At 46.5% G+C, this 27538-nt stretch overlaps 1 protein-coding gene across 1 annotated transcript; it reads left to right on the top strand.

Annotated features, from left to right (window-relative positions):
• The first annotated feature begins 969 nt into the window (after positions 1–969).
• Positions 970–27238, top strand: LOC308585005 (maestro heat-like repeat family member 5). The gene is made up of 10 exons (XM_081190456.1): positions 970–1363; positions 3786–3902; positions 11125–11235; positions 14392–14532; positions 15564–15683; positions 17393–17488; positions 18303–18407; positions 24521–24656; positions 25538–25659; positions 26727–27238. The coding sequence occupies exons 1-10, from the start codon at positions 1133–1135 to the stop codon at positions 26916–26918; spliced, it is 1371 nt and encodes a 456-aa protein (XP_081046582.1). The 5' UTR covers positions 970–1132; the 3' UTR covers positions 26919–27238.
• Positions 27239–27538: the final 300 nt, after the last annotated feature.

The following is a 27538-nucleotide window of genomic DNA, read 5'->3' as shown; positions in this document are numbered from 1 at the left end:
TACCTTTGAAGGTGACCCAGAAACTGCAATTAATCCAGAATGTGGCAGCTAGGCTGGTGACTGGGAGCGGCCACCGGGACCACATAACACTGGTTCTGAGAGATCTGCATTGGCTCCCAGTACGTTTCCGAGCATGATTCAAAGTGTTAGTGCTGACCTTTAAAGCCCTAAACGGCCTCGGTCCTGTATACCTGAAGGAGCGTCTCCACTCCCATCGTTCAGCCTGGACACTGAGGTCCAGCTCCGAGGGCCTTCTGGCGGTTCCCTCATTGCGAGAAGTGAGGCTACAGGGAACCAGGCAGAGGGCCTTCTCGGTGGTGGCGCCCACCCTGTGGAATACCCTCCCTTCAGATGTGCAGGAAATAAGTAGCTATCCTATCTTTAAAAGACATCTGAAGGCAGCCCTGTTTAGGGAAGTTTTTAACATTTAACGCTGTATTGTTTTTAATACTTGATTGGGAGCCGCCCAGAGTGGCTGGGGAAACTCAGCCAGATGGGCGGGGTATAAATAATGAATTATTATTATTATGATACAAGGCTGGGGTCTCTCTTGGTTTCCTTGATGTCTGGGTGCAAGTCCCCCCCACCCCACCCCTCCTTGTTATGAGGCGTGTAACATGGAGCAGGGACTTCCGGGTGGCTGCCCCTGTTCTGCATTGCTGGGGGTTGGACTAGGTGACCCCGCAGGTCCCTTCAGACGCTACAGTTCTATGATCCCTGTTCAGATATGGCATGCACCCGCTCATTGCAACAGGCGAGAAGCCCCCTGAGAAAGAACTTGCCGTCTTTTCTCGTGTATAAGACTAGGTTTTTTACCCCCCAAATCAAGTGTCAAATTGGGGCTCCTCTTCTACAGGGGGAGTGCTGAGGGGGGACGGGCGCTTGGTTGTAGCTGCCAGGAGGAGATTCCTAGCCATGATTTCTTTGCTGTGGAAAGGGCTGTTGTCAACTGGCAGACGATAGGTGACTTGGTGGTTGATGCCTGCAACTGTGCAATTTGATTAATGGCTCCCTCCCCCCAAATAAAACTCAACCACTCTGGGCAACCCCTCCCCAAAAAAGCTTAACAAGTCTTGGCAATCTGCCCCCATTTCTAAATTTTGAGTGCCCAAAAATATGGAGCGTCTTATATATGGGGGCGTGTTATACATGGAAAAATATGGTACCTTTCCCTCTCATCCGCCTCATTTACTCACCCCTCTCTCTCTTTCTTTCTGAAGAACTCTCTGATGAAAACTTCAAGTTCCTGTGGATGGGTAAGAAAATGCTGGGGGGAGGAAGAACAATCCCAGAAGCTTTGGAGACAATGGATGAAAGGGAGATTTTGGACACCATCCTCCAACACCTCCAGACATCTCCCCAGGTGTGTGTGATGCAGGGTGGATTTGATTGAAATCAAATCAATTTAAAACATATTTTTACATTCTTGCTTGTATAATCTTAATATTTACAACCAGATGAAGGTTTCATTTTGGGAATAATAAATTTCCAGAGTAGTTTTTACTACTGATTTGGTTATACTGTTAGAAATGCATAGACAGATAATTATGAAATTATTGTGGGGTATAATAAGTTAACTGTGTACAGACGCTTCAGGTTACCGACTCCGCTAACCCAGAAATAGTACCTTGTGTTAAGAACTGCCATCGGCTCAGGGGCGAGAGGGGAAAAGCCGGGTGGATTACAGAGAGCCCCCAAAGATTGTGAGAAGCAGCAGTTCCTCAGCGGAGGAAGGAGAGGAGATGCAGGGGTCGGAGGAGGCAAGGCGGTGCCTGGACACCTTGCCTGAGCAAAGCGGGGAGGAGGGGGGGTCCCCCATTACCCAAGCCTTCCTTGCGCAGTAGGCTTCCGCGCAGAGAGGGGAGGCGCAGACTGGGCGCCAAGAAATTACTCTGCTGGGGAAGGTTGAAGGGCCGCCCACTCTCAGATTCTGCCCGTGAATGAGCAAGACAGGGAATAGAGGCGCTCTGCATTCTAAAAGTTTTGATCACTAAGAAGAAAGCTTGAAAACAGACTCTTGAGCCATATTGCCTGATTGCTCTCAAGCAACCAACCGATACCTCTAACAGTGGTGCTTCAGGTTAAGAACAGTTTCAGGTTAAGAACAGACCTCCGGAACGAGTTAAGTTCTTAACCTGAGGTACCATTGTAGATTTGGACAACTTTTCTGCTGTACCTTATTGGAAGGAGAAAAATAATCATTTCCTTAATAAGAATTTAAACAATTTATTTAACTAAAACAATAACATTATAGCTTATATATCCATGATGTAGTTAAACATTTTTTTAAAAAAAATTCTTAGACTGAATTTTAAAATAAACCCTTACTTCCCAGTGAATAGCCTCTGGACTATAATGCAACTTAAATAGAAAAATATATTCCGAAAGATTTTTCCTCTAAAAGCATTTTATTTTAGAAATCCAATTTAATTTTTTTAAAAAATGTGATTTAAATCAAAGAAATCCATTAAAAAAAATAATGGGTCATTGATTTTTATCCACCCTGGTCTGATGTTGCGCAGCGTGAACCAGGATTTCCCAACCAAGTGCCCTCTGAATGTTCTGGACCATATGCTGCCTGGGGCTGGTGGGAGCATGTAGAAGGGTTCAAGTTGAGGGGAACTGCCATTAACTATCACAGACAAAGGCAAACTCGGCCCTCCAGCTGCTTTGGGACTACAGCTCCCATCATCCCTAGCTCACAGGACCAGCAGGTCAGGGGTGATGGGCATTGGAGTCCCCAAACAGCTGGAGGGCCGTCTTTGCCTAGGCCTGAACTATTGGGAGCCTAGCTTGGAGGAAGGTCCTGTTTGCACATGCAGGAGACGACTTTCCGCTGGTGAGAAGGAGTGGCAACCGCCAGTCTGGGGGGGCTTGAAAAGAGGACCAGGCAAACTTGGGGAAGCAGAGAAGACGATCAGTGCAGGATCTGTAGACCGGAAGAAGAACCAATCCATGAACTTGATTTGGTGGGGTGACTTGGACCCCAGGAAATGTTGCATGTTTTTTTCTTTATTCAGAAGCATTCCTGCCTCCAACAGTGGAGGAAGAGCAATTGGGACATGCTGAACTTGTCAACTTTCAAATTCCCCAAATGAGGAATAATAAAGAGTTGTAATAGGGACGCGGATGGCGCTGTGGGTTAAACCACTGTGCTGCTTGGGCTTGCCGATCGGAAGGTTGGTGGTTCGAATCCCTGCGATGGGGTGAGCTCCCGTTGTTCGGTCCCAGCTCCTGCCCACCTAGCAGTTCAAAAGCACATAGTGCAAGTAAATTATTAATAATAATAATAATAATAATAATAATAATAATAATAATAATAATATATTTATATCCAATCCCTCCCCAGCCGAAGCCAGTACTGCTCCGGCTGGAAGGTAAACGGCATTTCCGTGTGCTGCTCTGGTTTCGCCAGAAGCGACTTAGTCATGCTGACCACATGACCTGGAAAAACTGTCTGCAGAAGCGGACAAATGCCGGCTCCCTCGGCCTTAAAGCGAGATGAGCTTTAAGCCCAGAGTCATTTGCGACTGGACTTAATTGTCAGGGGTCCCTTTACCTTTACCTTTAAAGAGTTGTAACATGACTTGGGAATTCAGAAGATGTGTAAAATTGCATACAAATCATTAAAACAATTGCCTAGTACTTGCAATCTATTATTATTATTTAGTATTACCCGGCATTTTCAGACGCTAAAATTGAAATTCTTTGGTTTTCCAAAAGCAGTTGATGTAGCTGGTGGGGTCTCCTCCCTGTGACTCACCCAAACCTTCCCCAACCCTTAGAATGCCCTCTATAGATATTATGGACTCAAGCTGCGGGATTCCAGGAGCGCAGAGACAGTCCACCAGTACCTGCACTTACTCCTGAGGTTGGCTCTCGAAGAGGAAGCAGACAGAGAGGTGAGTGAATGTGTGGGACTGTGACTGCGCTCACACGGAGACTCTCCACCTCCAGCCGTGTCCTGGAAGAGCCTCCTCCTTCTGAACCCTCCTGCTTCAAGCGCCTCCCCAGGCTGCTCCCCAGTGTCCCACCACCACAATCCAGGGTCCCCCACTCTTACTCATCCAGCCAGTCCCTGACATTACCCCACAGACCCCACCAGCCCTCTGTCCTGATTTCCGGATTGGTCTCTGCTCGTGCCCTCCCGGTCACCCCCTCAAAGGAGGAACAGTTTTTCAGCATTCAACATATCTGGGGCAGATTTGTTTAGTTTTGGGTTCGATCAGAGCAGCCAACAAGTGGCCCTCAATGCCTTTCTTGGCAGCCCTCAGCAACCTTGGAGGCACCCCTACACACCTGTAAGCCTTGCACCGCCTTCCCAAAGCTGGGTAAGGAGGTGCTGGGCTTGGGGAAGGAGGCAGGTGTGATCTGTCAGGGTCCTAGAGTCCTCAGTTAGCTCTTTCCCACCTTTGGCAAGAAGGTGGGAAGGCGCTAGGTCCCACCAGAGCCTCGTGCCTCCTTCCCAAAACCCAGCGCCTCACCTGCCTACCTTTGGGAAGGCAGCATGCAGGCCGGGGCATGTGTGTCAAATGTTGGCCTTGCTCCCCTCTCCCACATGACAAGTCAGTGTGCAGCCCACAGGTTCTGTGCTGAACTGTAGCACCCTGCTTGTGGTTAACGCTTAGCTGGAATGAAATATTCAACGCAGCAACAGAGAAATTAAAATAATAATTTATTTGTCAGACAAATAAATGAGAGGCACAGTGGTATATGGTTACCAAGCTCTGGCCTGGCCTCCTGCCATTATGGCCAGCACTTATATTTCCTTAATCCACCCCCCTTTGCTCCTCCTGTGGCTGCCTCTGTTCAATCAGCCTGCTTGAATTTCCTATTGGCTGATTGCTATAACCAATTTTAAGATACACTCATATCCTCCTGTCCTTATATGGAACACAAAGAGCTATATATTGTTACATCTATAAATGACAAATAAGTAGTAATATATCTTACATGTGTCTCAACAAGGAATCTTAATTACCAGCTCACCTCTTGCCCTCCTTGCCCTCCAAAACAGATGGTTAATAATTTTAAAATTTTATCTTAAACATATGTCAAGGATCTTGAGTTTCACATCAACATTGAAAGATCTCCTTCATTTGAAGGTTTCTAAACAAATGTCTGACAACTAATATATCTGGATGGCGTCTCTTGTCTGGCAGGGGGGGCTAGGCTCATCTGCCCCCCTGGTCTCCTACAGCAATATGACTCTATGAAATAAGAATTTAACATTTCTTTCTTTCTAGATCCTTTGTATAATTACATTTAAGCCAATATATTTAATACATTAGCATAGGTAACCTTTTAAAAGAATAAAGCTTCTCAAAGTAGAAAGGAAGGAACTCAGTAAAAAACAGTTTTTAAAGAAGCCTCTTTAGTTTACACCCCCCCCTTCTCCGTGCTCTTGGCCTTTTGTCCTGTGGCTCAAGTTTAACGGTTTCTTTTTACGACTTTGAGAATTGTTTTCTGCTATAAATCAAAGGGGGCCCCCTTGTCCAGGAGGATAAACATCTTGCCAAAGTACTTAGGCAGTTGGTCTTCTGCCTGGCATAACATTTGAAAATCTAAGCCCATTTAATTTAGGAACCTGATCAAGATATAAGCCAATATATGCCTTGATTAAAAATGCAGTCTATATTCAGATGCCACATCCCCCCCTTTCAAGCTCAAGGACCTTGCTACCAAGCGTCCTTGATAGCTTGATCTTCATCATATTCCTGAGTTAAAGCTGTGTATAGGGCCATGATATGAGGTAGAGTTTCATTCGAAATCATCTTGCTAATTGTACTTCTAAAACATGAAATGATACATGGCATCATACATAAAACCATTACCACTACTGTCAAGAAAAACAAGCAAGACAATAGTATCCCTTTGAGTCCTGTGACATTAGGTAACCATCCCATATCCCATCCTTCCCATGTTTGTACTGGGACATGTGCTATATTCTCCATCTTTGTGGCCAACACACGGATTGCCTCACCATTATCTGAAATGTTAAAGCAACAGGCATTCCCTGTCAAGTTCAAGACTCCACATAGGCCTCCCTGCTTGGCAAATACATAATCCATTCCCATTTTCAGCTGCAAAATGGTGGCTCTACTTTCATCCAGCTGTTATGCAATACGTCTCAAACTCTGGGCCGTTACATTGGTTACAAGTTCCACTACTGCTTGCAATCAAATTATTCTGTTTAGATTATAAATAGGATCCCGTGCCCCTTGTATGAGCTCACCAGGATTCCAGGAGGCAGGATCATAATAGGCTATAATGCGCTCTGGTGGCCAATCATCAGTACCGCTCCAACTTTGGGTACTTCCTCCTGCTATATGAGAAATATCAGCGTTTCTTCGTGTTCGCTTAGCTGAACTAGTGGGCATAATCCACATTGGTGGTAATACCCATCCCAGGAAACAAGTCCCACTCCATTTGGAAGGGAGTTTCTTGTATGCCCATTCTCCACATATCCACCACAACCATCGGGTCTGAGGGTTTTGGTATGTGGAGTGCATAAGGCGAAATATCACAAGGGGTATAGAGTTCACAGTGCAGTATATTAGATTGCCTTTCTCTGTCACAGTTATGTTCCATACCACTTTCCATGCATGAATAAAAGGAGGTGCACAGGGCAAGGTATTCCGAGTTCGATAGGTAGTACCGTTTGCCCAGGTATGACTATTCTTAATATAATCCCAAGTATAGTGGCAATGAGAAGAGCCTATCATGGTAGAATCAGCTGCATCTGATGATTTATGTACACAGAATTCCCCTTGTACAGGTATAACTCGTAATGTTTAGTTGAGTTCCATCCGGGGAAATTCTGTACTTCTGCTTGGTGTGGCATTTCGCTTACCATACCAATGGCTTTTAATGGTATTGGTAATAAGGGCATACCTCCCTCTGAATCATCTGGCCCAAGAGAGCAAACAAGGCAATTGGTCCTATTTGCAACATTGGCTACCATTTCAGCTAAACCTACCCACATATTGTGGTCATAGCGGAATCCATATTTAGCAAATTTGGTCAGATTCAAGGACCCTTCCCCTTCCCAAGGGATCAGGATTAATAATAAAATCATGTTGATGTCTAGCATATGCATTCCTTCCACAAAAGATTACCTTATTGTGATAGCATAAAAATATTAGCCCCTATATAATTCCCCCAGTGACAGAAATGGGGAACCACCAAGACCAAAACATATATCCCAAGGATCCCCAATGTGTAATATCTCTGATAATTGTTCCACAAGGGGGCAGTCAATCAATTGTATAAGAGAATCTTCCCGCTCACAGTCTCTGGTTCAGACGCTCCTCAAGCTTCAGGCGTGTGCAGGTCAGCCAGCTTCCAGGGTGTGGCTGCAGCAGGCCGGTCGTCTAATGTTGCCCGTGACCTAGCCCGTTCCCCGTAGGGCTAGATACAGGGGTTTTTGGAGAGAGTCAGTTTAAGAGGATTAGAGGGGTCACCTTTGCACGTCCAACTGCCTTCAGACTTCTTCAAACGGGAGTGATGAATCCAGGGGGTCACCTCAGCTACCTTCACCGCTGTTGGAGTAGAGAGCAAGACGGTGTAAGGTCCACGCCACTTAGGTGCAAGTGGATCACGTTTCCACTCTTTCACCCATATGCTATGCCAGCCTGAAGCTGATGAATCGGCACGGCAATGCTGCACGGCGTGCGCTCGAGGGCCCACCTGTTAAGATAAAAAAAACAAACAAACACGGGAGAGAGACAAAAACACGGGAGAGAGATTGCACTTGTCCCTGTGTCGCATGGTCTCCTATTTGTTTGAGGTCAGTTGGACTATCCTGAACAAAGGAGGGCGGCCTCCCATACAGGAGCTCAAAAGGTGACAACTTAAGTCTTTTTGTGGGTGTGCACCGAACACGAAACAGTGTTATGGGTAACACGTCTACCCTCCTGAGACTTTAGACATATTAGTGGGCTTCTGGCATGCCCTGCAGATACCTTGCACAAGCGTCTGGCGGTAGGTGGTAAGCCTGGCCAGGTGAATTGCATTATTTGGATCCCAATTAGGATCTTCCAAGGGAAAGTTGTCCTGGAGATGACGGTCAATATTATAAATATTTCCCACTCTGGCCTGCTCACGCAAATATATCTGTGCCTTTTCAATTATGTCTCTCCTTTCCTCAGTGGTGAAGAGAGTATTCAGGAGCTGGCGACAATCTGTCTAAGTAGGACTATGAGTATTTACTATTGAAGTCACCAAGTCCATCATAGCCTGAGGTGGCTGTATTGCTTACTGACCGATCAAGGTCTCCCTGTAACTTCTGTAATAATTCTCTAGGACTTGGATGTACAGGGGTTTGGGGTGGGCAATTAGTTGTTCCACTAAAGGAGACTGTAGATGGAGTTCTACTGGGACTCACAGGTGGAATAACCACTTCTGCTTGGGCTTCATTATAGAACTCCAATGCCTCCTGAAGATATTTATCATAATCTATCAAGGAATCAAGTTCTGTGACTCCACCCCCATTATTCATTCCACTTTCTTGCCTTGGGGTTACAACTGGTGGAGTGTTTGGATTTATTTGGCAAGATTCCTTTCCTAGCTTTGGCTTTTACAGCCAATAATTTGCATCGTTGGACTTTGCATTCCCTTATCCATGGAGGATTTTTATTTAATGTGCTCAGCCAAGAATCTATATATGAAAATTGTTCTGGGCACCCTCCAGTTTCTTTGGCGATGTTAGACCAAAGTTTGCTTACTAAATTTATATCAAAGGTTCCTTGAGATGGCCATTCAGTATTTTGCTTCGGCCATTCTAGTTCACATAACGTTCTCAGGCGCTCTGGTGTCATTTTGACTCCATACGCCCCTGAGAAGGCTTTCTTAGAATTATTTAACATACATTCAAAAGGTGTATTTCCCCCCTTTGAACCCCCAACTCCCATTGTATGGCCCTGTGAAGTATCCACTCAGTCACTCACACACACACCTTACTGGGAAACGAAGTAGTACTCACTCCACACTTAGGTCAGCTACACATTGTACTTTCTCACACATGCAATGCGCCAGATACTTCACCACACACTACCTCCCATTCTTCCCTTTTCCCCCACCAGACCACCATCTGATATACCCAGCCACCTAGCGTACTCAGTTCCCCTTTACTGAGACGCAGAAGTTTGATCAGGACTTCTCTTCCTCCCAATTAATTGGAGGGCCAAAACCCCTTAGTGCACTTACCCTTAGCTGGTTCCCTGTTTATTTCTCTGGTCCCCCCCCGGTCCGTCACCGTCAGTGGGCAGGGTATCAGACAGACGAGACTGCTGCGTTCCCCTGGAAAAATTTTTCCAGTGCGCGCTGGGTAGGCAATCAGTTGTCTTCTCTCTTGTACCCCGTCCAGTAAGGCGAAGGGGCTGCGTTCCAGCAGACCACTGATCCGAGTCGCAGGCACCATAAAATGTAGCACCCTGCTTGTGGTTAACGCTTAGCTGGAATGAAATATTCAACGCAGCAACAGAGAAATTAAAATAATAATTTATTTGTCAGACAAATAAATGAGAGGCACAGTGGTATATGGTTACCAAGCTCTGGCCTGGCCTCCTGCCATTATGGCCAGCACTTATATTTCCTTAATCCACCCCCCTTTGCTCCTCCTGTGGCTGCCTCTGTCCAATCAGCCTGGTTGGATTTCCTATTGGCTGATTGCTATAACCAATTTTAAGATACACTCATATCCTCCTGTCCTTATATGGAACACAAAGAGCTATATATTGTTACATCTATAAATGACAAATAAGTAGTAATATATCTTACATGTGTCTCAACAAGGAATCTTAATTACCAGCTCACCTCTTGCCCTCCTTGCCCTCCAAAACAGATGGTTAATAATTTTAAAATTTTATCTTAAACATATGTCAAGGATCTTGAGTTTCACATCAACATTGAAAGATCTCCTTCATTTGAAGGTTTCTAAACAAATGTCTGACAACTAATATATCTGGATGGCGTCTCTTGTCTGGCAGGGGGGGCTAGGCTCATCTGCCCCCCTGGTCTCCTACAGCAATATGACTCTATGAAATAAGAATTTAACATTTCTTTCTTTCTAGATCCTTTGTATAATTACATTTAAGCCAATATATTTAATACATTAGCATAGGTAACCTTTTAAAAGAATAAAGCTTCTCAAAGTAGAAAGGAAGGAACTCAGTAAAAAACAGTTTTTAAAGAAGCCTCTTTAGTTTACACCCCCCCCCCTTCTCCGTGCTCTTGGCCTTTTGTCCTGTGGCTCAAGTTTAACGGTTTCTTTTTACGACTTTGAGAATTGTTTTCTGCTATAAATCAAAGGGGGCCCCCTTGTCCAGGAGGATAAACATCTTGCCAAAGTACTTAGGCAGTTGGTCTTCTGCCTGGCATAACATTTGAAAATCTAAGCCCATTTAATTTAGGAACCTGATCAAGATATAAGCCAATATATGCCTTGATTAAAAATGCAGTCTATATTCAGATGCCACAGAACTACTCTTGTGGCCCACTTGGTATGAGAAATTGGAGCACCCTGGTTTAGATGGTGCATATTCCTGCTCTGGCGCCTTTGGGTGAGGGGTGGATTACAAATACTTCCAGTGTATAAATGATGCATTTTAATGTAGTTGGGTGTTTAATGAAGCCAAGAACTGTATCACAAGATTTGAAAATGTCAGAATGCAAGGCATCCTTGCATTGCAAGCTGCACATGAGTCTGGGAGGTGTGGTCTGGTCAGTTCACATCAGAATCCACAGAAATATCGTTCTTCAAACCACCCCTATTATTATCCAGGATGAAAGAATCTGTTCAAATTGGTTCTCTAAGTGTCTCATTTCCCCACTCTTAAATTTGGTTCCCCACATTTTGCAGCAATCTGCTTACAGAATCACATTTATCCTCCGTCCCTCATGATCAGCTTAGCTTAATGGTTGCCATCAATTTCATTTTAATTGATTTTAATTAATTTTTATAATGAAATGTTTTTAGAATGTTGTACTATTTTATTGTTGTTAGCCGCCCTGAGCCCGGCTTTGGCTGGGGAGGGTGGGATATAAATAAAATTTATTACTATTATTATTATCACTAATTGCAATCAAGAAAACGACATGTTTGACATGCCTCATTCTCTCTAGGGAATTTCTGAGGCTATCGGTGTGGCTTCAAGCACCCATATTTCCCAGGTGCTGGTGGCAGTGCGGGATTTTGGCCGCGCAGCCATTAAAAGGAAGACTGAGACGTCTGAGGTAAGGGTGTGAAGTGAGGAAGGAGCATAGCAAGAGTGTAGGTCAGCCACCCCCAGCCTGGTGCCCCTTCCCCATCCGTGTGTTTTGAGTTGGAACTCCCATCAGCCCCTGACAGCATGGCCAATGGTTAGACGAAGATCCTGGCAAATTGGATCCTTAGCAGCTATTTACATCCACACCAAAGCATGTGAAGCAGCCTCTGGGTTCCTCTGATCTAGGAAAACAGAGCTGTGTTGGAGAAGAACAAATCCTGCCCCATTTCCAAATATGCTCTTTTTCAAGGGATGGGATCCTTACCATTCCAAAAAGGCAATTAGATCTGCTCATCCTCTCAGTATGGAAGCCAGACAACTTCCTCTGTGGGTATGTCTCAGTCATCCTTCTGAAGTGGGCTCCAGCAGTCCTGTCTCTGTGGCTCCAGATCCTAGATCTGATCTGATCCCTTGACTCAGTCAGTCAGTCAAACGGAATCGTTAGAAACCATTGGTCATCCCCAGAGTACATGCAATACAAAAGTACACTGGCCCATGTTTTTAGGTTGGTTGTCAGATGGTTGGTTGGCATTTCCTCAATAGTGGAAGCTAATGGGGGACCCCAAGGGTCATCTAGTCCAACCCCCTCCAATGCAGGAATCTCAGCTCAAGCATCCCTGAGAGATGGCCATCCAACCTCCAACGGAGAGTCCACAACCTCCCAAGGGAGAGTGTTGTGCTGTCAGAAAGCTTTGAATGAAGAACCTCTTAGAGTTTGGAAGAGGGGACACCACTCCAACTGAGGGGAGGGAGCAGAAACCAAGAGAGAAGGCAGTCGGCAGGCTGGGAGAGGCAGAGAGAAAGAGGGGAGAGGTTTCAGCTGCATCCCGGGGCAGGGCAGCTGCCAAATTTGCTCTCGTGCAAGGGTTCTTCTGCTTACGGGAGTGCCTGCTGGCCCCATTCAACTATGTTCTAGAGTAGACCCATTGAATTTAATGAAGATGACTAAGTTAGGCCCATTCATTTCAACAGGTCTACTTGAAGCAAAGCATAGTTGAGTGTCACTCTCTGTGTTCACCTCCATATATTTGTCAATTAAGCAAATTATTACAAAGGCATAGTAACTGCGTGCGGATCTAACAGTTCCATAACCTGAGGGGGCCTTGGGGTCATGTGCCCCCGACTCTCCAATTCTCCAACCCAGCTGGAAGGGATCAGAACCTTTTCCTTCCACTTTCAGTTAACTTCCCTCAAGCTTCCGGTCTCCTTTTTGCAACTGTGCTAGAGGAGAAGGGAGCAGGAGCCGATGAGTCCAAGGCTCATTCACACAATAATAAACCATAGTTTATCACAGAGGTAACCAAAATGGTGCCCTTCAGATGCTACAGACTGCAACTCCCATCCCTCCTGACCACTGGCCATACTGGCTGAGGCTGATGGGAGCTAGAGGCCAACCTATGTTGATGCCCTCTGGTTTATTGTCACATCTGAACGCAGCCCTGAACTCTCTTGTGCTCTGCCATCCAAGAGAAATGAAACCCAGGAGTGTGGTACCCCTGGATTTTTGCTGTGAGTTGGGAAATGACCAAGGAAATTTCCCAACCCTCGCTATGGAGAAGATGAGCAGATCCACCCAGTTCATTTTAATTTTAAAAAAGCAGCTCCCATGGAAAAGAGCACCAGTGGTCAGTCTACCCTACACTGTCCTGTACTTTCTCCCTGGTTGACTGACCAAACCCAAAGAGAACACCTTCATGGTTCCTTGTTGTCAAGCTCACAGAGGATCACGCTAGCCAGCGATCATTAAGTAAAAGTCTTTATTGAGTTACAGTTTCCATTCTCTTGCTGCTGCGTGCAACTCTACGTCTAGTAGCTAGATCGGCGAAGCTCCGTCTGATTCTCCGCCCCTTGTGCACCAACTTAATATCCTAGCCCTGCTCCACCTTTTCCGCCTGACTGTTCTCCTCTGGGTCCCTCTGCCCCCCGGGGTTTCTTCCTTCCGGGATTCTTCTGACGCTGACCCGGACCCTCCTGCCTCCTTGCGCCGGGCTTTAGGACCTGGCTCCCTTTCCGGGCTGCTTACTGCGCCGCCTTCCTCTGCATTTGAACTTGGCGCGCGCGCCCAACCTTCCACTTTCCGCCTAACCGTTTCTTCGCTCCCCGATGGAGGTGTGGCCACTCCTGACTCATGCCCTCCCTCCTGTGGTGAGCTGCCAGCGCTTGCCCCCTGGCTCCCTTCCTCCTCCCTGCTCCCTAGCGGTGACGCTGGTCCCGATTTCCAACTGCTCTCCTCTGAGTCCCCTCTGGCTCTATCTTCCTGGGGTGCCCCCCTAAACTCCCCCCTTGCCCTGGCCACTGGTGCTCCCTTCTGTGAATCCTCTGATTCACTGGAAAGACTCGGAGATCTCGGGTCGTCGTCATCACTCATCTTTTCTTCTGCCTCCTCCCCTTCGCTCTCTGTTTCCTCCCTTGCCCTTGCCTCTGCTCCTAAACCCCTGACACTTGTCATCCTGGGGAAAAATTGACCAGTGGGGTGTCACAGGGTTCTGTCCTGGGCCCGTTGTTGTTCCACTTTTTTTAAAAATAAATGACTTGGATGAAGGAATTGAGGGGATGCTCATCAAATTTGCAGATGACACCAAACTGGGAAGGGTAGCCAATGCCACAGAAGACAGAATCGGGATTCAAGATAACCTTAACAGATTGGAGAACTGGGCCCAAACTAACAAAATGAAATTCAGTAGGGTCAAATGTCAGGCTCTACATTTAGGCAGGAAGAACCCGATGCACATATGTAGGATGGGGGAGGCCTGGCTTGCCAGCAGTTTGAGTTTCCTGGAGGAAAAAAAATACAAAATTTGTAAGTCTGCACAACAACTTGTTGTTGTTGCTTAGTCGTTTAGTCGTGTCCGACTCTTCGTGACCCCTGGACCAGAGCACGCCAGGCACTCCTGTCTTCCACTGCCTCCCGCAGCTTGGTCAAACTCATGCTGGTAGCTGCGAGAACACTGTCCAGCCATCTCGTCCTCTGTCGTCCCCTTCTCCTTGTGCCCTCCACCTTTCGCACAACAACTTACTGACTACTAATATTTTCCCAGCTGCTAAAAGGTCCCAACTAAATGGTGATTTGTCTCCAATTGCACTTAAGGTTCCCAAACTCACTTTCCCCATCCTTTCCCTCCAGAATACTAGCGAGACCAATGCCAGTATCACCGCCATCCTTTGCTGCGGGCAAATGGCATTCGGGGCACGGCAGGATGAGCTCCCCCTTTTCATAGACCTCATAACACAGGAGCTCCTCTTCCAATTCCAGAACAGCAGGAAGGTATGGCTCTGATTATCACACGGACTCCTGTTGTTTGTTCTCTCAGCTATACCATACTTTTCCGTGTATAAGACAAGGTGTTTTTTATTATTATTAAAAAATGATGTTTAAAAATGAGGGTCATCTTATACACAGATAGTGCATAGGGGGGGACATGGGTTTGGTTGCCGCTGCAAGCCGGAGATAGTCAGTGGCTATTGTGCGTGTTATTGGTGGCTGCGGCAAGGGGTGGTGTTGACTGGCTGTCGCTGCGGAAATTGGGAAGGCGATTGGCAGTTTCTGCCGGCGAGGGACAGACAATAGGTGGGTTTTGCGACGTGTGTAAGTGGCAGCATAGGTCCAGCGGGTGAGCAATTTTTGGAATCCCCTCCCCCCAAATAGCTGAACAACTGTGGGTAATCCTCCCTTCCAAAAGCTCAGCAACTCTGGGCAATCCTCCCCCCCCCATTTTCTTAATTGGGAGTCCCCCCTAATAGGGGGTGTCTTATACATGAAAAAATACGGTACATCCTGCCTTTCTCCTGTCATATTACTCCAGGAGGTGTGCAACCATTTCCCCCGTGGTCACCATCCAGGCACTGAGCAGACCTCCTGAGCTCCGTCAAGGTCCTTGCACCACATTGCCTTCAGACTGTGCCCTAGGGCAGGGTCTTTGGCTTCATCCACCAAAGGGTTGTAGACTGGGGTGTATACTGGCTCCACCCTTAGGACCAGATGGGGCATTACAGTGGTACCTTGGTTCTCAAACTTGATCCATTCTGAAACCAAAGTGTTCCAAACCAAGGCACGCTTTCCCATAGAAAGTAATGCAAAATGGATCAATTCTTTCCAGACTTTTTAAAAAGAAACCCTAAAACAGCAATTCAACATGAATTTAACTATCTAACAAGACCATTTCTGGGTTAGGGTTAATTTTTGGATTGGGTTAGGGTTAGGGTAAGGATTAGAATTAGGGTTAGGGTCAGTGTGGCTTTATGTTGCCTTGTGATTTTGATTCAAACTCAATTTTACAAAATCCCTTCTCCTTTCAGAACGAGGATTTGAAGAAGAGCTTTATGAAGGCAGCAACTCTAATAACCAAGGCGCTTCTGCAATCGAATGTGGGACATGTCACCTTCCCCCACAAAGAGGAGCTCACCTTCTGCATCATCGTGAGTAGAAAGAAAAAGAAAAAAAGAGGGGGAATCTCCTGGGGTTTCTTTTCAGAGCGTTTTTTCTTAAAAATAGCTGTGTAGGTCTAGCTCTGGGTTGCATGTTCTGACCATCTGGCCCCAAACCATTTCTGGGTGGTCACCTTCTGCTCCAGCTGAAGTTTCCAAACCCTCTTGAAAGGCAGCCCTCCCTTGTGGCAACCTCAGCAGGCTGTCACCAGCGCCTAAGGAAAAGAGGCTAGGTTCTCCCCGGAGGAGAGGGCTGTCGAGGGCTCCCAGCCATGATTGCTATGTTCGACCTCCACAGAGGAAGGAAGCCATGTTTCTGCATATAGTTGCTGGAAGCCACAGGCGGGGAGAGGGCTCTTGGGGGGGCTCATGGTCTGCTCCCTGGCTTCTCACAGGCGTCTGGTTGGCCACTGTGAGGAGGCTGGACGAGATGGGCCCTTGGCCTGGTCCAGAAGGCTGGTCTTCTGCTCTTCTGCCCAGGAGAAAAAGGGATCTTCTTCCCAGATCCAGGAAGCCCACTCTTCTCCCCTAGGAGGACCCACTTGCCAGTTGCAAAGAAGTTGTCAAGTGGGCTGGATAGAGAGCACACCTCAGGGCTTGGTGTGGTAGTGGCGGCAGGGATGGCGCCTCCAGGTCCCTGACATGCTGTGTGCTTCCCCACCACAGGAGGTTATCAAAGAGGAGCCAGTGGCATCACTCACCATCCTGCATCAGGCGATGGAAAACATCACTCGCCTGACGTAAGTACGGCCAGGCACAGTACATATTTCTTCACCAGGTTTATGGACTGCTGGGTGCTGATCCTTTCCTCTCCCCTTCTTTCTCTTCTCAGTGCCTTGAGACCATGCATGGGCCCCCTGCTCCGGGCTCAGCTGATCAAGAGAACCATCCCGAAGGTCTTCCAATTGCCATCACTGCAGGTTACAAAGATCAAGGCCGGGAGCTCTATGCCACCAACGCAGAGCCAGGTGACTGGACCTTCTGCTTCTGGAGGAAAATGGGGTTGCCAGGTTAAAGGATTTGAGGGCAAAGAGTCTGAGCCGTGTAAGCCGCAAAGAATGCTGCCTGAGACACTTGACCCATCACAATGATGTAACAGCCAGAGACTTGGGGTGTATATTTTTGATTTTAATCATGTTTCCATATTTATTGCATTTCACCTTTGCTAGAATGCATCCACGTATGATTCCTGCATGCCTGCATTTTGTGACTCTCATGCCTCCCTCCTACGCTGCATTTCATTTTATTTGTTTGCTTGTTTGTTTATATGCTGCCCATCTGACTGGGTTACTCTAGCCACTCTGGGCGGCTTCCAACAAATTAAAACACAGCCAGACGTCAAATATTTAAAACTTCCCTATGCAGGGCTGCCTTCAGATGTCTTCAGACGGAAGTATAATGATGTATCTCTCTGACATCTGACAGGAGGGTGTTCCACGGGGTGGGCCCCACCACCAAGGCGGCCCTCTGCCTTGGAACACCCCAAGGAAGTTGAGCCCAGTGTGGAGTCCTGTATCTTTATATCGCATGACCTGTAACCTTACATACATCAAGAAACGTTTGATGTTTATGACTCTTTGTGTGCCGTGCTTGAACCCCTGCATAAGCTTTGTTACAAATTTGGGCTAGAAGGCTCCAGAGCATACGGGATTTCCATGGGGGTCTTCAGCTTCTAAGTGCTTTTGCTTCTCTCCTTCCAGGACTGTTATCAAGACACCGTCTACATCTGGCTCAACATGCTCACCAGCTTGCTGTCGGAGGCCCCCTCTCTGGAGACGCTGCAGGAGATATTAGTGGTAAGGGAGCCCCCAAGGTGTCAGAGCAGGGGGAAGCAGCAGCTCCCATGCCGGAGGACAGACCCTCTTGAAATGATTGCACGGGGGGCATCTGTAGCCAACTCGCTGGTTGTGGGTGCTGATGGTCAAGTGGGCCTCTGTTCTGCTAGCAATGCTTGTGCAAGGCGCACAAGATATGTCCTCTGCTGATGGCGTATGGGGAAGGGCCATGGCTCGGGACAGAGCATCTGTCTTGCATGCCCAAGGTCCCCGGTTCAGTCCTCAGCATCTCCAGGTGGGGCTGGGAAAAGGCTCTCTGTCTGAAAGCCCAAAGGGCCAACTGCCAGTCCTCATTACCTGTGGATCAATGGCTGGGCTTGGTCTAAGGATGCTTCCTGCATTCCATTGCTATGGCTGTGGTGAGGTGTATGTTGTATTGTTGCAATTATCACACACACAAACACACCAATGACAGATTGCAGGGCGGTTCACAACATAAAAATACAAAATCAGAACAGAAAATGCATAATAAAACAAAAGCAACCCAAGAGCCAATTAATATCTAATTCTACTAATGCTTTTTTTAAAACGGCTTCTTTTTTCTGTGTCTTTAGTTGTTCTTGTTTTGTTTGTAAGCTGCCTCAAGTCCCTGTCTGGGAAAGAGGTGGGGTATTATTATTATTAATAATAATAATAATAAACAAATTGCAGCAAACTTTCTCCTTTACAAAACAACCCCTTTTTGCAATTTGTCCCCTCTATGAAGCTTTGTGAATTTGCAAACCTGGATTAAGGGTTGTCCTTCCATGTGATGACGATGATTTCTCTCTCACAGCACACAAATGGCTGGATTGACTCCACAAAAATCAGTGAGAGGCAAAGAGCAGTCAAGACCACCAACGTACTCATAAAATATGTCTCCGAGCATTTGGACTTTGATGTGAGTGACCAAGGCTTAATGCTGCAATTTCAAATCATATTGCGTTGGAAAGTTCAGGTGTGAACTAGATGAAAGCTGTATGGCATGGCCATCCCAGGGAAAGGTGCCAGCCAGTGCTATTTTTCTAGAAAAAGAGGTGCCAGGACTCACCATGAACTCACCTCCCTCATTCTCTTATAATGGCAATAGTGCCCACCTGAGAGGTGCCAGTGTTAGCTATTTGCAGTATAGTAGCACTGCAGAGAGCTTGCTGGGGAGACCATGCATTAAAAAGGGACTCAAAAATAACTTAAACAAGGTTTTAATAACAAAAACAAAAACTCCTAAATACACCAACAACAAACCAGACCCAACCACCAACCCATCCCCCAGGGTAACGGAAGAGCTAGGGGCTGCTCCTTATATACTACACCCAAATGCTGACACAGCTTAATCAATACAACTCAGCACCTGCTGTGTTTCACAGCTGTAAAGCTGGGTCTCGTTATTTTGCTCTGGCCCTTGCTCTGGCCCCTTAAAGACATACACAACTGGTGGAACAATGATGAACCTTTACATTTAAAGAAACCATTCAACATTTCCCCTGCGGTTCATCATTGTGGAACAAAATCGTAAAGCATATTTTGTACATGTCTTTCATGAGTAACCTTTGGAAGTGCTTTAGTAAAAATGTCTGCAATTTGATTGTCACCTGGAACATATTGAAATACAATCATTTCGTCAGCAATTAGTTTCTTTACAAACTGTAAACGTAACCTTAAGACTCTAGTGCGCTGCGTATTGGTCTCTGAACACAGGATAGCAAGTCCGCTCTGGGAATCAAGGTAAACTCTTACTGGTAGTGTTACTTTCATCTGTAGGTCTGCAAATACTTGCAGATACCATTCCACATCATGAGTGGCCTGAACGCATGCACATAATTCACTCTCTGTTGTGGAGAGACAAATAATGGTTTGTGTCTGGGACTTCCATTCAAATGGACAACCGTTATAACAAAACACCATACCAGACACATCCCTGCAATTATTTTGTTCCACTGCATGAGATGCATCGCAGAAAATTTCAAAACCTTTGTCAATACATGATGTAAACTGCAACCTATAATGTTTGGTATGTTTAAGGTACACTACCACTCTCTTAAGAGCAGAGAAACATTGTGTAGTGGGCTTTCCCACAAATTTTGCCAGAAAGTGAAAGGCATAAGTTATATCTGGTCTTGAGATTCTTTGAATGAAATTTAGCTTGCCTATAGCAGAACTGTCAGAGCTGCTTCCCGATCCTAGCTCACAGAGGATCACGCTAGCCAGCGGTCACTTTATAAAAGTCTTTATTGAGTTACAGTTTCCATTCTCAAGCTGCTGCGCGCAACTCTACGTCTTAAGGGTTAGACCGGCGAAGCTCCGTCTGAGTCTCCGCCCCCTGTGCACCAGCTTACTAACCTAGCTTTACTCCACCTTTTCCGCCTGACCGTTCTTCTCTGGGTCCCTCTGCCCCCCGGGGTCTCTTCCTTCCGGGACTCTTCTGACGCGGACCCCCCGGACCCTCCTGTCTCCTTGCGCCGGGCTTTAGGACCTGGCTCCCTTTCCGGGCTGCTTACTGCCCCACCTTCCTGTGCATTTGAACTTGGCGCGCGCGCCCAACCTTCCACTTTCCGTCTGACCGTTTCTTCACTCTCCGATGGAGGTGTGGCCACTCCTGACTCGTGCCCTCCCTCCTGTTGCGAGCTGCCAGCGCTTGATACCTGGCGCCCTTCTTCTCCCCTGCTCTCTGTTGGTGACGCTGGTCCCGATTTCCAACTGCTCCCCTCTGAGCCCCCTCTGGACCCTTCTTCCTGGGGTGTCCCCCTAGGCTCCCCCCTTGCTCTGGCCACTGGTGCTCCTTTCTGTGAATCTTCTGATTCACTGGAAAGACTCGGGGATCTCGGGTCGTCGTCATCACTCATCTTTTCTTCTGCCTCCTCCCCCTCGCTCTCTGTTTCCTCCCTTGCCCTCGCCTCTGCTCCTGAACCCCTGACAAGAACGATACAAAGTTTTGTTAGGAAATGGCTTATCTTCACCTGTAAAGGTGAAACCACACACCATAGGCGTATCCTTCCCATTTGCATTTTCTTAAACCCATTTTGAATCAATAAGTCTCATATCTGGGGTTTGTGGTACAAGAGACCAGGTGTTATGCTCTTTTAAAGAAGCTATCTCAGAGTTGATAGCTTTATACCAATTTACAACTTGGTGCTTAGGTAAATTCTGAACATCATTGTAGCTTTTTGGCTCAAAAACCGCCTTATTGGCATACACAGTATTTAAATGTTCATCTGCAATGGATGTGCAGTCCTTTTGCAAAATGTCCCTGCTTATTGCAGAACCAATAACGCTTTGCAGCTTTAAATGCAGCCGTATCACCACAAGTTTGCATATGGCATTTCTCATTGTTTCTGGAAACAGGAGTGCTTATGGCACAAGCCTCCCTTCTATCCAACTCGCCCATTAATCTTGCCGTTACCCCTTCCACAGTTAATTGTGCTGGTGGAACGGCAGATATCTGGCTAGCTACACCATCAAAGTCCTCATTAAGGGAACAAAGAATGATAAAAACATACTGAATATCAGGTATCTCCATGTCCCTTTGAATTAATTTGCAGCGTATTGCCTCCAGACATCTCAAGTGTGCTGCCAAATCACCACCAGGCTGCAACTTGGTCTGGTACAGCTGCTTGAAAAACATCAATGCAGACGCTGACTCTTTTCTAATATGCACTGCTGCAAGACTGTCCCACATTTCTTTGGCCGTTTTCTTATTTCTTATATAGACTACTTGCTGGTCGCTAACTGCCAAATTAATTATTGCCCTGGCTTTTGCATCTCCTTTCAACCAAGCATTAGTTACAGGGTCAGGAGGGTCATCAGTTACATAGGTCCATACTTCTCCTTTTTTAAAAAAAGTAATATTTATTAAAGTTTCAAAAGGTACAAAAAACAAAACAAAAAGACAAAGAAAAACACAAAAATTTCCACCTTTAAAATCTCATTTTCAATAACTTCTTTTCACGACTTCCCCTCACCTCCCCTTCTTGTATTCCAGATCCAATTATTTGTTCAATAAGTTTTTATCCCTAATGTCTTAACCTTAATTTGTTAGTGTGTTTATTTGTATTAGATTTTAACCCTTAATTCATTATTATATTTAGTTCAGTTTATAAATCAACTTTTAATTTATATACCTTAATCATATGTAAAAAACTTTTTCTAAGGTTGACCCTATTTCCCTTCCACGAATTCCCCATTCTTATAATGATAAACAACATGAAATTTGACACAGCATAAAAAAGATCAGGCCCCCTTTGGATTTCCAAACCCCACCCTTCTCTCCCCGGTTTCAATCCCAAACCGTAGTCCATTTAGTCCATCTATTTAGCCTGGTGACCTTACGTCCGAGGCTCTCAAATCTCTCTCAGTCCCTTTCAGCCGGCTTCTTTGAAAGTCCCTTATGATTGACACCCAAACTCGAAGGGGCGCTCTCTCTATAATGTCCATGATCCTTCCAGCCAAGCCTACTTGTTTAAAGGTGGAGCTCAAGCTCTGTTTCTTAAATCCATGTGTCCCAAAGACTCCAGCTTCCACCTTGGTCGAGCTTGAAACCATCTTGACAGGCCTCCGGCTATCGTTTACCTTCTGTGACATTTCGACCGCCCCTCCTTTCTGCTCCTCCTGTTCAGCAAGTATCTTTTCCTCCTCTTCAGTCTTTGGTTTCTTTTCTTGTCCAGCTGCCTGTGTTTTGAACATCAAGTCATTTTCCAGCTCAGAAGGTATATTTACTGTTGACTTTGGTTTTGTAGGACTTGTAGACAAAACATGGCCTTGCTCATACATCTTTCGCAGCTTTCCCATGAGAAAGACGACCTCATCCAGATCTGCCAGAATTTTCCGACCTATTTCCATTCTTGTAATGTCCGTGAATCCCCTCTAGAGGGATTCTGGTTACTTAGCATTCCTTTCACTTCCAATCCAAGAGTCAAATTTATTTGTATCAATCTTTCTTTACTTTCAATACCTTGTAACGATATGACCGGCTAAACCAAAACTTTCAGTTTTTTTCGACTTTGACAGCTAATTTGACAGCTGTCAAAATCTTCTGTAAACCCTCAGCAGGCTCCTTTCACGGGTTACTCCCGGTCTCGGGAAAAGTGGCACTTAATCAAAGCAAATAAACTCTTGTCCTCCAGCACAGTAACTTAGACTTTTAAATCCGTGGAAATTAATAACTTTTATCCAATCAGGAAAAAAAAACAGCTCTTCTCTCAACCTTAGTTGGCAAATCCTTGCTTTAAACTGTTTACAATGGGGGGGGACGGACTTCCTCTTTGCACCTCCCCCGCTCGTGCCAGATCCACAAAAAAGAGAATAATTTTAGTCCAATTTCCAAATTACTCACGGGTTGTTGTTCTTGATTTTGAGTCCAAATTTTTTAAAGGAAGATGTCAGCGCTCTCCGACAAATGGCATGCGGCTTCGCTCGGCAGGGGAAGCAGTAGACTCACAACACCGCGCCACTCCCCGTCCCCCGTTCCGTAGCCTTTAAAAAGGCTCCTTCGCGGGTTGGGAGGGCGCTAACAGTGCCCGCCGAGTCACCATGTCCACGGGCATCCGCGCCCGTGGTTTTTAAGGGTCCCCACGTCGCCGGCGCGGCAAGACCCAGCCCCTGTCGAGCAGATTCCCTCCGGAGCTCGGAGGGAATCCGCCATTAGCCAATTGCGCTAACCCAGAAGTCCATAGGTCCATACTTCTCTAGAGGTCAAAAGCGCCTCCACCCGAAAAGACCATAAACTATAGTTCTCATCTGTTAGCTGTGGGAACACCAGAGCCTTCTCGGCTTCTGGAACCCGGTCAACCATTCTGGAACTCTTCCAGACCCATAGAAACTACACTAACAGGAGAAGGAGTTTTCAAACCTTTCTCAGAGTCCAAAAATATGCAGTCATCCACTCAGCAGCTGGGCCCATAACCAAAGATGTTAGCTATTTGCAGTATAGTAGCACTGCAGAGAGCTTGCTGGGGAGACCATGCATTAAAAAGGGACTCAAAAATAACTTAAACAAGGTTTTAATAACAAAAACAAAAACTCCTTATACACTAAATACATCATCATCATCAACAAAACAACAACAACAACAACAACAACAACAACAACAACAACAACAACAACAATATATTTATTGTCATTGCCCCTCTCGGGGACAACGAAATTACTTGGCTGCTCCATCCACCCAGGTAGGGCACTCCACACAAAATCAAAACAACTATAAAAAAACTAATTAAAACAATACAGTATAATACAGCAAGGAAGATTAGATGACTTTCAAAGTCCAGGCTTCCCATTCAGGGCCGAGATCGCTCTGGGGAAGAAGCTGTTCTTAAGACGGCTCGTTCTTGTCTTCATTGTCCTGTATCTCCGTCCCGACGGCAGGAGCTCGAAGAGACAGTGACCAGGATGCGATGGATCTTTTACTATGTCCAGTGCCTTCCTATGGCACCTTGTGGCATAAATCTGCTCTAAGGTGGAGAGTGGGCAGCCAACAATGCTCTCTGCTGCCTTAACAACTCTGCACAACCCCAACCTGTCCTGGGTAGTACAGCTTCCGTACCACACACATAAGCCATAAGTGAGCACGCTCTCAATGGCACAGTGATAGAAGGCAAGCAGCAGTTTCTGCAGAAGATGGTTTTTCCTTAGAATTCTCAAAAAGTACAGTCTCTGCTGTGCCTTCTTCACAAGCCCCCTTGTGTTGACACTCCAGGACAGATCAACAACAAACCAGACCCAACCACCAACCCATCCCCCAGGGTAATGGGAGAGCTAGGTGCTGCTCCTTATATACTACACCCAAATGCTGACACAGCCATTCAACATTCAACCATTCAACAGCCAGAACTGAGTTCCAGTGAGTTCTGGCTGGGGAAAAAGCCCTGGGGCAAGCCTAGGGTGGGCCACCTAAGCACAGCTCTCTTGCCCTGCGCCCCTCTGCCACCTTTGCCGACTGAAAGCATGCCAGATGGTTTTCTCTTGCTGGGCTCTGTGGGACGAGGGCTGACTGTGCATCTCTCTCTCTCCACCTCCTAGGTATCCCAGGATTTCCCCCTTCTTGGGAGGCTGGTGGCGCTCTTGTCCCTTCACCTCACAGACAACGTGAAGGAGATTGGCGTGCAGTCAGCGGAGGCCTTGTACCATCTCCATTACATCATGATAGCCAAAATGGGTGAGGGCGATGCTGGGAAATGGCTTGTTTCTTGTAAGCCGCAGGGTGGGAGGTCTGTAGCTCTCCAGAGGCTGCTCCAACTCCCATCATCCCTGAGTGTTGCCCATGCTGGCTGCTGCTGGGGTTGATCAGGGAGTTCAGGAGGGCCAGAATTCGTGCCAGCACTGGCCTAACGCCAACACCCTGTTGGCCAGAGACGAGAGGGCAGTCTTGGGGGAGGGATTCACTGCTGAAGAACATCAGAAAAGCCTTCTGGACCTGACCAGTGGCCCAGCCCAGTCCAGCATCCTGTTCCCACAGGGGTTGGCCAGATGCCTGTGGGAATCCAGCAAGCAGAATTCAAGCTCTTTCTACTCCTGTACTTTGCTGCCTCTGACCAGGGAGGCAGAGCATAGCCATCCTGGCTAATAGCCATGGGTAGCCTTCTCTTCCATGAATTTGCCTCATCTTCTTTGAAAGCCATCTTGGTCCGTGGCCATCAGTGCCTCCTGTGGCAGGGAGTTCCAGAGTTTAGCTGTGCACTGCAAGAAGAAGGACCATCCTGAAACTTCAGTTTCATTGGAGGTCCAGTTGTTCTCATGTTCTGACGGTGAGAGAGAAAGCTTTCTCTCTCCACTTTCTCCATGCCATACATTGTGTCTCCTCTTCCTCGCCGTTTTTCTAAATGGACCCCCCCCCCAAATGCTGCAACCAGCTCTACAAGCACCACAGTCCTTTTGGTTGCCCCCTTCTGAACCTTTTTCCCAGTTCTGAATTATAATTTTTTAGGTGAAATCGATAATTGTTTTTGTTGGTCCCAGTGGGAAAACTGGAGGTTTTGAGCAGGGAGCACTAATGCTGGTTTCTTTTGCATGCATATTCCAAAACCCGACCCTGCTTAGGTAAGGAACTGGAGAAGAGGGGGAATAAAAATAAGAAAGGCAACATGGTCAGATGGGTCCGAGAAGACTTCTTCATCCCTGGGCCCTCCCTCTTCCACTTCAACATCGCAAAAGTGGCCAAGGTAGGGGTGGCTTTTTGTACTCTTTATTGCTAAGACCGCAGCCACTCCCAGTTAGCAAAGATTTGCTCATTCGGGCCAATGGGGCCCTGCCCCACCAACTTCAGCCTGCCCTCAGGCAGCCCACGCCTTCTAGGGATGAGGGAGAGATTCAGAGCAGTTCACACTGGAAGCCAAACTATCAAATCGAGGCTTTCAGAAACAATAGGAGAACTGAAACACAACCCGCCTTTGAAATTCACATGTCCTTGAATTTCACAATGCCAAACAGTGTGTAAAAAAATACATGTGCGAGCTATTAGTGTAAATAACATTCAGAAATGCATTGTATTAGAATCAATTGCTCAAAGACAAGTGCCCGGTAGCCTAAACTGCATGCAGAATTCTACTTATTGAAATTCTACCAGGTGCTGGGAGACCTAGGGTTCAGATCCCCACTCAGCCCTGAAACTCACAAGTCAGTCACAGTCTCTCAGTCTAACCTACCTCATGAGACTAAAACGGGGAGGAGAGAAAACCATGCATGGGCTCCTCAGGGCGGAAAAAGAATAGGAAAAGTTGACTCATTCAGTGCATCTTTCACGAGGCACTGCCAAGCCAATGAACTATGCCAACCTTGTGGTGGGTGTTTTTGTTGTATATTAAGAACTAAGCACACAGCCGGCAGGTTCCCACCCAGTCTGTTTGGCATTGGTTATATAACGGATAGCCACTATTATTCACCCTCTCTGTTCCTGCGAGAATTTTTTTAAAATTTTCTAGTCTGATTTTAGATTGAACCTCTTCATGTTCCAATGTCATAACCAATTTAAGATGTGGATCGAAAATAGCAAGGCGTCACCTGACTTTTAGTTTTGTTTGTTGTAAAACCTTTCAGCTACTTAAATAAACACATAAATAGAATCACTGAATTGTAGAGTTGGAAGGGACGCGGGGGTCACTTAGTTCAACCCTCTCAAGGCAGAGTGGAGATGTCTTTCACTTGGTTTGTGAAGGCACCCTTGGACTACTGAAACGTGGTCAGAGTGTGGAGCAGAAGAAAACTCCCTCTTCTTTCTTCTTTGTGCCAGGCTTTTGGGGAGCACCTCACGCCCAGCCAGATCAACGAAGTCGTGTTGAAGGCGATTGACAACCTGACAGTGGAAGACAGAGCAGTCTCTCAGGCTGCAGGAAAGCTCCTAAGGTCCTTCCTTGAGGAATGTGGCATGGAGATGGAAAGCGTAAGGCTCAAAACGGAGGCAGGGGGAGCGGGTTTCTTCTAAATTAAACATTCTCTTCAGACTTAGAATTAGCTTCTTTCTGGGAAGTAAGAAGGCATTGTGTGGGAAGTAAGAAGAGCCAGTGTCGTGTAGTGGTTAAGAGCGGTAGTCTCGTAATCTGGGGAACCGGGTTCGCTTCCCCGCTCCTCCACATGCAGCTGCTGGGTGACCTTGGGCCAGTCACACTTCTCTGAAGTCTCTCAGCCCCACTCACCTCATAGAGTGTTTGTTGTGGGGGAGGAAGGGAAAGGAGAATGTGAGCCGCTTTGAGACTCCTTAGGGTAGTGATAAAGCAGGATATCAAATCCAAACTCTTCTTCTTCTTCAATTTCCGTGTCTGTGGCTCGCGCCTCTGTTTCCATCCTGCTGCAGTTCAGCTTCCAAAAATCAAACACCCTGTTTTTCATCTCGCTGTCTGCTTTGGCAGTATTTTAATTACATTATTCCACCCTGTTCATTTCAGTGCAAAGGAAACACAATATGGACAACACTGAGGTCAATTAATAAAACTTTGCTATGATCAAAATGATACCCTCCCAAAACTAACCTACCTATTCCAAACCCTCCCAATCTGGATTCCCCCAACACAACTCCGCAGAGGGCAGAGAAAACTACACTCTTTT

Source organism: Podarcis bocagei (assembly GCF_964188305.1).
Source record: "Podarcis bocagei genome assembly, chromosome: 4".
Classification (NCBI taxonomy): Eukaryota; Metazoa; Chordata; class Lepidosauria; order Squamata; family Lacertidae; genus Podarcis; species Podarcis bocagei.
The sequence above is the reverse complement of the archived record's forward strand: the minus strand, read 5'-3'. Positions and strand labels throughout refer to the sequence as shown.